Raw genomic sequence first — 12,515 nt, forward strand, 5'->3', positions numbered from 1 at the left:
ATTTGTTTCTTGGGTCACTGATGTAGAACCGACTAGCGACCGTACAGTACTGATTACATGTATGCAGCACATTCAAATTACTAAACAAAGCCATGTCATTTATAAATAAATAAATAGATATAACCATTTCAGATTAAAAGCCAAATTACATAAATAAATAAACTGTTGGGAACTTTCAAGTATTGTAACCAAGTGCAGAGTCGCAAAAACTTCCAAAAATGCCCACTAGATGGAGAAACTGACAAACCTGGGTGGTAACAAGGGCAAACTCGGGATCTTTTTAAAATAAGAGAGTTCTTTTTCCAAAAATATGCCCTGGGCATGAAGAACCTCTGTGGATCACCAAATGCATGCCCATGTTGCAATACGGCAGTTCATTCGCAAACAAAGTGCCAGTACAGAATCCAGAAAAAAGGTTCAGAAATCCAGAAAAATCACAACAGCAAAAGAATAAACGTAAGAGAATTCACCACACCACAAGCTCATTCACAATGAACCGCAAGGGACTGTGAGTTGGACTCGACTTCATAGGGCAAATTAAGCAAATACGGTTTATAACTTCTGGAGTAACCTAAGAATACTCAGAAACTGAGAATTAACAACTTACTTAATTATTGTGAAGTACAATTAAATCAAAATAGTGACTTGAAAACCCCTGATGTATTGTGATATCAGCAGTGATTCACTCATAATGATCTGTGACTGGCGAAGACAAAACTAAAACAGGCTGATTTTGTCGCAGGTTGTAGGGTCGAACTCGCATGCGAGAGCTGCCTATCCGTGAGCGCTCGGAGTGAATTCCACGGTATACAGCCATATTGTCTACAGCACAACAAATGTGCTCTTCATCAGGTTTTACAACATATACCATCCTTTGTTTCTCATTACAAAGGAAATCCCTGGCAACAATGGCAGCAGAGGTGCCTACCAGCTGCTTGTTCTCCACGTTGTTTGTCCCAGTTCTTATTCCACTGTACCCCAGGCTGATTGGCTGCCAAAATGTATCGACTTTGCAATAGGAAATCTGAAACTGTGCTGAGAAGTCATGAGGGGGTCTTTGCAATCCTTTGTCCCCTGCAGTTCCTAGTCATGTAATCTGACATTCTGAAGGCAACAAGATCCAGCAACTGGAGTTGTTAAAAGTGACGTCCCCGTAACCTTGAAGTTGTGTAGTGTGACGTTGGCCCACCTAGCAGTATGCAGTAATTGCTTGAAGAGCAGTGGGTGATCAGATGTCCATGTAAATTATGCACCTTTTAAAGTCTCTGTGTAATGTCACTGATCACTTTGACCATCTGCAGAACTTGTAAAAGCCGTAATGTTACAGAAGGCAGGGCAGAACTAACGGCACTAAAATTACATCCAGTTTTCTTAATATTAAGTTGCATCTCAGAGGTTCAGCTGGATATGCACACACCAAGCACTGAAAATTTGCCTTAAGCAGTTACCTTTACTATTGATTTCACTTCTGTTTCTTGTATTTAGTGCATATGGTTTTTTTCTTCATGTAGTTGGCACTGTGCCATTTCATTTTCTTGAGGGGCTGTCATGCTAATTTTTCTCATTAATGGTTTTACGTCTTTAGCTGAAAGTCCCATTAGAATTTCAGTTCTTTGTTGCATCCTTCAGTTCTATTTTATCGTCTTTTTTTCGTCTACTTATTGTCAATTTTCTGAAACGATGTCGGGGATAAGCCGGAATGTCCCTCTAACCAACGCTGGCAGTCCATTACGATGCATTCATGCATTTGCTCCTGTTGAACAGTTTGCACCTGCCAATTAAGGTAACTCACCTGTAGGCTTTTAGAGGGAGGTTGAAGACCGTAAAAGAACTCGCACCATTACGTGGTAAGGGTGCAGACCTAATGTAGTCAGTGGCTGGGCAAGAAGCGGAAACTGAGCTGCTATAGCCGTAAGGTCGAAGTGCCAACTGCTTTCATTTTCACCAATCCTAACAGTAGCTGCTGGCATGAGGTGCATGTTGATTGTGAATAATGACGCTGCTAACGCCTTACAGTGCAATATTGTGTTTACAAAGCTTTAAACCTAAATGTTTCTAGTAATTAACAAAAAAAAAGGACAACTTAAACATTTTGTAGCAGCAACTCAAAAAGGTGAAAGTTAAAACATCATAGTATAGGTCATAGGCATATAAAGCCATATTAAATACCAATTAGTCCTTTATTTTTGCATGGATTATCCTGATTATTAAATGGGATTATGTTGAACAGCTCTTGTTGATTTCCTTGTGCCTTCATAATTTTATTTTTATCAGCGATTTATCTTCAAACTTTATGGTTCTCAACTCCTACTTCTCACACCATCATCCCTGGCTTTGGGTTACAGCACTCCTTGAGGGGTGCCATTATAGGGTGGCATCTGTCACTGTGGCCAGTTGATTGGATGGCAAATTGAGACTACTGAAGCTGCATACTGAGTAAATTATGCATATCTATGTATACATATGTGTATGTATGTAAAATATATACAGGACTATTCAAAATGAAAGAGCAGATTTCAAATATGTATTTCAAACAAACTGTAAGACAGAAACAAGTATATATTATATATTTATATATATATATATATATATATATTATCTAAATATATATATACTGTATATATATATAATATATATTATATTTATTATATATATATATATATATATGTATATAAAATTATATATATATATAAAATATACACGAGGGGTACCCAAAAATAACTGGAATCTGTACCTTGGTGCCCAATTTCAACTTAGTTGCGAATTTCTCCGCTCGGTGTGGCACACTTAGAGTATTCTGTGGTTGTTGGCCCAGTGGTTTTGCTCTGTATTGTTCATACATCATTCCACATTGGCTTTGTTTGGTGTTTATTGAACGTGTTCTGCGATTTTTGTGACGGGTCATCATAAAGAACAGCGAGTCTCTGTGAAATTTTGTTTTCTCTTAGGGAAACAGTAGCGAAGCTTGAAAGTGCTTGTAAAGAGGAATCGTTAAGTAAATCACAGGTCTATGAGTGGTTTTCACGTTTCAAACAAAGGCAAAAATGTCTCTTGAAGACCATCGAGATCTGGCCGACCTTCCACAATTAGAAATGACGAAAATCTTGAACGAGTCTGCAATGCAATTTATGAAGATTGCCGTCGGACTATTGAAGAGATTTTCTGAATTGACTTGTGTGTCTTGACGTTCTCGCCACCTTCCCTATTCGCCTGATCTTTGCTCCATGCGACTTTTTCTTGTTCCTGCGTATGAAAAAAGAACTCAAAGGAAAGCGTTTTTGTATCGTGGAGGAAGTCAAAGAAAATTCGCTGCAGGCCTTGGACAACGTTCCTTTTCAACAATTCCAAAAATATTTTCCACCAGTGGGGAAACTGTTTGGACAAAAGCTTTAATTGACATGGAGAGGACTCTGAAGGAGACTAACGTTTCAGTAAGCAAAAATTATTTAAACATTTTTTTTTTTTCAATCTTGGTTATTTTTGGGTGCCCCCTTGTATGTATGTATATATACGTTGTCACAAGAACGAGACATGGACAGATAAAGGGTTGGGGCAGCCACCCGTATAATGTGGTATCCTGGCTGCAAAAGTCGTTTTACCAAATAATCAGCACTGAAGTGCATTCAACTGAGTCCAAAACAAAACTGAGGAAACAAAGGAAAAGGGGCAGGTTTTAAAGGGGGAGACAGGAAGTGAGGTCATATGGATCCAGCACGTGGTCTTCCACGATTGGTTCATAGCCGGATGTGACATCAGAGGGACTGGAGCTGGTGTGGCCGACTTCCATTGGCTCAGTCCCGGAAGTGATGTCAGGAGAGCCAGGTGAAATCCCCCGGGGATGGTCTACAGGCAAGGGAGAAAAAGAGTCAGTGCACCCTGCCACACCCCGGCATGCCTCCGACTGCCTTCACTCAAGCCCTTTAGCTGCCTCCCATGCGCACGTGTGTGACAACGTGTATGTTTATAATTCTCTACCTTGTATATACAGTGGCCTCCATAATATTTGGGACAAAGACACATTTTTCCTTGACTTCCCCATCTGCTCCACAGTTTAAAATGACAAATCAAGCAATTCAGACATCGTGATTAAAGTGTACATTGCAGACTTTCATTTAGGGGGATATGCATAAGTTTTAATCACACAACTCTTTTTTTTTTTTTCTACACAGTTACCTCCATTTCAGGGTACCATAATGTTTGGAATAGTTGTTGTCACAGGTGGGTTTCATGGATTCATAAGATACCTCGGCTTGCTTCTATCCTTTGGAGTTTGCCATTGTTCAACATGAGTATAGGAGCTTCGCCAATGAAGGTTGAGAAAGCCGTTATGGGGCCAAAAAAAACAAGAATAACGTAATCGGGGACGTCAGTAAAACCTTAGGATGAGCTAAATCAACTGTCTGGAAAGTCATGAAGAAGAAAGAACACACTCTGGTGGGCTCAGAAATCACAAAGGGACTGACAGGCCAAGGAAGACCTCCACTGCTGACAAACGGAAGAATCCTCACTATGGTCAAGAAAAAGCCTCCAAATGCCTGTCCGACAGATTGGAAGGGGGGGCATGTAAAAAAAGGTGTTGTGTGACTGAAATGTTAGCAAATCCCCTTAAATGAAAGTCTGCAAATGTGCACTTTAATCACAATGTCAGAAGTATCTAGTTTTTAAATTTCAACTGTGGAGCGGTGGTTGGGTTGGGCATTTTGGAGCACCCTGGGGGAAATTAAGGAAAAAGGGGGTCTTTGTCCCAAACTTGATGGAGGGCACTGTGGATGTTGAAGTAAATGGTGATATTAAACACAATAGTATGTTCCCAGCAGTACTTGTCAATCTTGTAAAGGGTAATTGTTGTGCCGTTTGCTGCTCACAGCTCATCAGCTACAGCACCAACTTCTTTTTGTCGGTCAGTGAGTTTCTTGCACATTTGCTCAGCCTTAGTTTTGATGGCTGGTTAACACTGCTGTGTAATTTCGTTGTTCCAGTTTAGGGTGGTACCTCCCAGGCCTTTGCCTTGCCCCCCTCAGATTACAGACACGAGTCATGAAAAGAAGAACCTCAGTAATTTGGAGATCCAACAAGGTGGAATATCCCGGTCACTTTGCAGTTCAAAAAACGGCGAAGTGATTGCATCACAGGTTTCCTTTTTCTGTTTTTTTTTTTCAGTTCTGAATGTCAAGTTCTACTTTTCCTTCTCTTAAACTTAACTTTTCTGTACTTTAGTAGCCAAGGAAATCTTATATGATCTGTATGAAATTTCACAGCCAAACAATTTAATTGTAAACTTTACCCTATGTATTAGAAAATCACAAAGAGGTTGCAGGTAGATAAATGTGAGCTCCCTGCGTCCTTAACTGACATTCATATTTCTGCACTTTCAAGGAGCGCCCCCTGTCAGCAAGAGAGAGAAGACGACTTAAACAGTCACAGGAGGATTTTTTCTCTGGTAAGACCTTTTCATTAGTCTTCTTTCTTAAACTACAGTGGAATCGGACACTTTCATCTTCTTCACCTTCTAATCTAAGTGGCATTTTTAAGAAAAGGATTGTTTTCCAGTTAAGAAACTGGTTCTAACTTAAGCCTGCAGACATTACAGTTCTGTGGGGCTTGATTTGCCCACTTCTTGTTTAGAGGCCTGAAAGTATCAGAGAACCAGTAAATGTTCTTAAAAAAAGAAGTATTTCATTTGTCTTTTTTCTGTCTTTTTTTTAGTTAATCTACCGAGACGGGCATCTCATGATGTAGTTTTGGACTCGAAGAAACCGTCAGCTGGAATGATTCGGTCTTCATCTGATCTTATTACACATAAAGAAAAGGTAAATAAAGCAGAGGACATATATCTATATGTGACTAGCTGTCCCCCGCAGCTCTGCCCGCGTAGTAGTGAAATGGGACAAACTTCAAAAACCAATTAACAAACAGGTAGCGCTAGCTATGCGGAGGCAAGGAATGCCCCAAAATGCAGAGGTAGACTGACTTGAATGGAGGCTGGCATGTCTGTAGGATTTGCACAAATAAATCGGTACCTCAAGCAAACTGTGACACTTGGTGCGATGAGAGAAGTTGCAAAATCAATCGGAATGTTCAAGCAAATGACAGAATAAAAACACGATCTAAATCTGTGAAGTAGTTCTCTCGTGAAAAGCGGACAGACATACAGACAGACGTTGGATTTTATATGTACTACGAATTGTTGCTATTTCATTAGTTTCACTTTCATTTCAGAACTTCTGTAAAAACAATATTTGGAATCTTTCTTGTCCCAATGTGCTCAATCTTTTAAATGAGGTCTTTGGGACTTGTGTTTAATGACTTTTGTACCATAATGTAGGAAAGGTTTCTCTGTTTGGAATTTCAGCACAGATAAAACGATCCACATCATCAGCAGTTAACTGTTTTTGCAAAGTAACCAATAAATGCATGCGAGTTAAACCCCGTTTTTGAAATTCTCTGACTTAAACTAATTTCCTTTTGTTTGCGTCAATGCGATCTGTGCTATCTTTTTTTTTGATATTGTAGCGACTGACGTAATAAAGTGTCACAAAAGTTCTACTTTAACAATCGCCGACCGTGTAACCCCAAACACAACTTTCTAGCACCTTCTCCAACCTTTCCTCCCACGGGTCTCGCCTCCCCCTTTACCGCATCAATCAGCACCCAGCTATCAGTCTGCTGTGGTGTATTCTGCCCTCCCTTTCTCCGCACTTCTCTTTCTTCTTTGCTGAGAGCACAGGCTCTGTGTGTGCCACGTGACTTTACATGACTGAATGTTTTGCTGGCTGTCCGGCCTCTTATTTGATAAGAAGGGAGTGTCTTGCAAGAATCTTATGTTCCATGTCCCACCGAGACTGCCCTGGGACAATCTCTTGGCACCATGTCTCATGTTTACGGTCCCCGTGAGATGCTCCATGGCCCGTCTTTGTTGTCTCGCTGGTCTTTAAAATGTCTTTCGAGAACTTCCGAGAAGATCACATCTCATCGCCTGGCTTTTACATTCCAGGATTATATATATATATATATATATATATATATATATATATATATATAGTCAGCTGGGGAAGGTTACAGAAAAATTTGTGCTGCTTTGAAGGTCCCATTGAGCACAGTGGCCGCAATCATCCGTAAGTTGAAGAAGTTCGAAACCACCAGGACTCTTCCTAGAGCTGGCCGGCCATCTAAACTGAGCAATCGGGGAGAAGGGCCTTAGTCAGGGAGGTGACCAAGAACCCGATGGTCACTCTGTCAGAGCTCCGGAGGTCCTCTGTGGAGAGAGGAGAACCTTCCAGAAGGACAACCATCTCTGCAGCAATCCACCAATCAGGCCTGTATGGTAGAGTGGCCAGACAGAAGCCACTCCTTAGTCAAAGGCACATGGCAGCCTGCCTGGAGTTTGCCAAAAGGCACCTGAAGGACTCGCAGACCATGAGAAACACAATTCTCTGGTCTGATGAGACAAAGATTGAAGTCTTTGGTGTGAATGCCAGGCGTCACGTTTGGAGGAAACCAGGCACCGCTCATCACCAGGCCAATACCATCCCTACAGTGAAGCATGGTGGTGGCAGCATCACGCTGTGGGGATGGAACTGGGAGACTAGTCCGGATAAAGGGAAAGATGACTGCAGCAATGTACAGAGACATCCTGGATGAAAACCTGCTCCAGAGCACTCTTGACTTCAGACTGGGCGACGGTTCATCTTTCAGCAGGACAACGACCCTAAGCACACAGCCAAGATATCAAAGGAGTGGCTTCAGGACAACTCTGTGAAGGTCCTTGAGTGGCCCAGCCAGAGCCCAGACTTGAATCAGACTGAACATCTCTGGAGAGATCTTAAAATGGCGGTGCACCGACGCTTCCCATCCAACCTGATGGAGCTTGAGAGGTGCTGCAAAGAGGAATGGGCGAAACTGGCCAAGGATAGGTGTGCCAAGCTTGTGGCATCATATTCAAAAAGACTTGAGGCTGGAATTGCTGCCAAAGGTGCATCGACAAAGTATTGAGCAAAGGTTGTGAATACTTATGGACATGGGATTTCTCAGTTTTTTTATTTTTTAATAAATTTACAAAAACCTCAAGTAAACTTTTTTCACATTGTCATTATGGGGTGTTGTGTGTAGAATTCTGAGGAAAAAAATGAATTTAATCAATTTTGGAATAAGGCTGTGACATAACAAAATGTGGAAAAAGTGATGAAGCGCTGTGAATACTTGCTGGATGCACTGTACATAATAAAAACAAATCATTTGGCTTGGATATAGACATCAGCCATGGACAGTGTAAAATAATAATAGCGATAATCGCATTGTTTAAATTATGCAGACAAGTAAGTTAAGTTTGACCGTATTCAGTTTTCGGCTGCTTTTACTTTTCCATGGTGGCCGTGCATGACAGCATCTTTGTGATTTTTTTTTTTTTCCCCAATAGCAGCAGGTGGCAGCGATGCAGCATCTGTCTGATGAAGATGAGTGCAGCTCTTCAACGAGTTCTACTGACCGGTCAGAGGGAGAATGTAAGGATGGGTAAGAATCTTTTTAAAATATATACTCGTTTACTTACTATTACCAGGAGCTTTGGGAACCATAAGACAAAATGATCTATAATTATATGTACAGTACATACACACACACACACACACACACACACACACACCAGACGAGTGTTTTTAAAAGAGTAAGGCAACACAACCCAGCTGTGTTCTCCGTACTGTACATTTATTCAGTGCTTATGCATTTAGAAACACAGACTTAGTCAAATGCTGTAGTGCTTTTCTATTTAATCTCCAGGTTTATGCTGCCATCAGTTGCACTTTGACCCCATGGTGTCCATCCCCATCCAAGGCACAGCATCCAGAATTTTACAACCTTCGATATCCATCCCTATATACAAAGTCGTAACGGCCGCAGCTACACCACCACCAAGACCCTTGGCCTGGCAAACTGAGGAATCATTAGACCAGACAAGCCGTACGTCTTCCAAATAACTCCCCCCCCCCAACCCGATCAAAATAATCAAATGGTCAATAAGCAAACCATATATACAATAATAATGGCGTGTATATATATTGATAGTAAAAAAGGAACAAAACAATGTATATCTTACTCCCTCCCAAAGCCCCAGTTGTTTCGCTACAAATTCAGTTTTGCACGAATCATTTTGCTGCAGAATCGGTTTTGACCAAATCGTTTCACTTATCACTCCAAATCCATTTTGTGATGTTTTTGACCCATTCTTCCTTTATTTTATGTTATAAAATGCACACGTCTCTTCGCAGTCATTAATTGGTAAAGTGCACATTTGTTTTCTCCAAGGTTTGCATTCTGACATGCCAGGGTGGTCCGGAATGCATGTGATTGATTACTTTTTTTGAAAATCCTTAAAGCGGCGGTTCTCAACCTGTGGGGTGCACCCCCCCCTAGGGTAAGTAACAAAAAAGGGGGCGCGAAGATGTGAATAAAAGAAACCAAGAATCGAAAATCTGAAAAATACAGTAATCCCTCCTCGATCGCGGGGGTTGCGTTCCAGAACCCCCCGCGATAGACGAAAATCCGTGAAGTAGAAACCATATGTTTGTATGGTTATTTTTATATATTTTAAGCCCTTATAAACTCTCCCACACTTTTAACATTATTAGAACTCTCTAGACATGAAATAACACCCTTTAGTCAAACGTTTAAACTGTCCTCCATGACAAGACAGAGATGACAGTTCTTTCTCACAATTAAAAGAATGCAAACAGATCATCTTCTCTTCAGGAGCAGAGAATTTCAGAGGGAGAGAGAGAGAGCGCTCGCAAAGAAAAGCAAACAATCAAAAAATCAATACTTGCTTTTAAGTTTGCGGCATTTTTAGAGGAGCGTTAGTATCTTCTAAGCAAACAGCCTCTGTGCAAACAGCCCCTCTGCTCACATCTCCTCCGTCAGGCGCAGAGAACGTCAGAGAGAGAGAGTGAGATTAAAGCAACAATCAAAAAATCAATACGTGTGCTTTTGTGCTTTTAAATATGCCGAGCACCACAATAAAGCGGCATTTTTTTAGAGGAGCGTCAGTATCTTTTAAGCAAACAGCACCTCTGCTCACACCCCCTCCGTCAGGCGCAGAGAATGTCAGAGAGGGTGAGAGAGAGAGACAGAGAGAAGCAAACAATCAAGCTCTGCGCAGGATGCATATCTTATAGCATTGAGGAGTTTTAGTTAATATGTAATACATGCTCTGATTGGGTAGCTTCTAAGCCATCCGCCAATAGCGTCCCTTGTATGAAATCAACAGGGCAAACAAACTGAGGAAGCATGTACTTTAAATTAAAAGATCCATTGTCCACAGAAATCCGCGAACCAGCGAAAAATCCGTGATATATATTTAGATATGCTTACATTTAAAATCCGCGATAGAGTGAAACCGCGAAAGTCGAAGCGCGATATAGCGAGGGATTACTGTACATCGATTGAAACCAAAACAAATGAACTTAAACTACATTCTGATACTAGAAAAATGATTACAATGTTAGATAAATGTCGATAAAAGTTAAGTAGGTATAATAAAACGTGTAGCGGTGTATCGGCAGCAGAAAATATAGGAATACATTTTATTAGGGTTTCAAAAAAACGTTAGGGGGGCACGATTAAAACTGTTGTGAAAACTCGGGTCGCAAATACTGAAAGGTTGAGAAACGCCGCCTTAAAGAGTTCAAACCGTTTCGAGTGCTCAGGTTATGACTGATTGCGAGGAGTTCTCCTCCTCTTCTTTGTGAGCTTTAGCCTTTGAAATGTTTACTGCTGGACTCTTAAAACGATGTGCTCTTCCTTAACCCATCATGTCTATGATTTCAGCAAGAGTGATTTCAATGAAATGCAGGATCTGGTGCAACTGATGACCCAGACGTTAAAGATGGACTCTAAAGAACTCCACGGTACGCCTTCTACAGCAGCAGCAACACCAGAGTTTAAGCTGAATCGAAAGTACCGAGACACGCTGCTGCTGCACGGAAAGGCACACGAGGAGCAGAGAGAATTCCTTTTCAGTGAATTTCCTTCAGGTTTGTTGCGTGTCTCCATTTTAATTGGGTACATTTGTTTTTTAGAATACGTCTTATCACAAAGCACCTTCAGAGCAAAGGGAATAAAACATTCAAAGGTTATTACTAGACCAGTGACGGCGCACTGCATGAATACCCTTGACTTGAGCCTTCCTGGTTGTCTTCCTCTTTCTCTGTACTTCTATCGTTCATTTTCTCAGAGGTTGATGCGCCTGCTGCTTCCTGAGCAGTTGTTCTTTTGTCGGCACCTTTTTGCGTTAAAACTGATGAAGTCAGTGTTTGTGTTGCAGTCACTTTGTACGTTTTTTCCTTAAGCTGGCACTTAAGTCTTCAATCTGCCTCAAGAATGATTTAAGATATGAAGTGGTAGAGGAAGTGATGGCGAAGGTGGTAGGGAATGAGAATGGCGCCCGTACGCATGCGCCTCTGCCAAGAGTTGATTCTACAATAAAATAAAAATGGAGGTCAGTCATCACCCCGAAAGCGAACATTCGACGTCCAGTAGTATATGTGTACCAAATTTCAGGTCAACAGTTCCTGGACAGACAAACGGACAGCCACGGTAGCGTATTATATACACGGTGTGCACAAATATTAAGTAAGTTGTATTTTTGAGGATTCATTTTATTATGGAACAGATACATCCAAATGCATGCTATCAGTTAATCCAAAATATTAATAAACCTGTAACAGCAACAACAACAACATTTATTTCTATAGCACATTTTCACACAAACAGTAGCTCAAAGTGCTTTACATATTAAATAATAGAAAAATGAAAGACACGATTATAAAACAAAATAAATCAACATTAATTAACATCGAATAAGAGTAAGGTTCAATGGCCAGGGGGGACAGAAAAAACAAAAACTCCAGACGGCTGGAGGAAAAAATAAAATCTGTAGGGATTCCAGACCATGAGACCACCTGACCAGTCCCCTCTGGGTATTCTACCTAACATAAATGAAACAGTCCTCTTTGGATTTAGGATTCTTGATGATGATGATGATGATGGTCACGTAGACTTCTGCCTTTTAATCCGTCCATCATTGTTGGAGCATCATGAAGCATCATGTAAGTTGAATGTTTTACAGGGGAGTGAGTGTGAACATTCTCGGGGGGAATGCATATGTGTGCAGAATTATTGCTCAACTAAAGGAAAAACGAAAATCTCACGTGTTTGTTGTCATCTGTTAAAGTGAGAATAATAAACGACTAATATTTACAAATAAACATTTCTGACATTTCAAAAAAATAAAATAAAATCAGTGCCCATTATAGCCATCCTTCTGTTCAATAACCGTCATAAGCCTTCCATTCATGGAGTCTGTCAGTTTCTTGGTCTGTTGACAGCTTTTTGTGTGCAGCAGCAACCACAGCCTCACCCAGATGCCGTTCAGAGAGGTGCTCGCTTTTCCTTTCCCGTAAATCTGCCATTTAAGGAGGTCAGGTGAGGAAGACTAGAGGGCGTCACCCCGCTCGCTTCACTCG

General features: G+C 41.0%; 1 protein-coding gene across 3 annotated transcripts in view; it reads left to right on the top strand.

The window, feature by feature from the left end:
* nek4 (NIMA-related kinase 4) overlaps nt 1-12,515 on the top strand; it is a 57,736-nt gene that overhangs the window by 35,580 nt on the left and 9,641 nt on the right. Inside the window, exons 10-14 of one of the 3 annotated variants that reach the window (XM_039770465.1) lie at nt 4,980-5,132; nt 5,377-5,440; nt 5,707-5,810; nt 8,420-8,511; nt 10,819-11,024. In XM_039770465.1, the coding sequence (XP_039626399.1) occupies nt 4,980-5,132; nt 5,377-5,440; nt 5,707-5,810; nt 8,420-8,511; nt 10,819-11,024 (619 nt within the window). Of the gene's footprint in view, nt 1-4,979; nt 5,133-5,376; nt 5,441-5,706; nt 5,811-8,416; nt 8,512-10,818; nt 11,025-12,515 lie in introns of all 3 variants that reach the window. The other 2 variants (XM_039770462.1, XM_039770466.1) reach the window with 2 other exon arrangements.

The sequence above is a fragment of the Polypterus senegalus genome, chromosome 12 (assembly GCF_016835505.1).
Source record: "Polypterus senegalus isolate Bchr_013 chromosome 12, ASM1683550v1, whole genome shotgun sequence".
NCBI classification, from domain to species: domain Eukaryota; kingdom Metazoa; phylum Chordata; class Cladistia; order Polypteriformes; family Polypteridae; genus Polypterus; species Polypterus senegalus.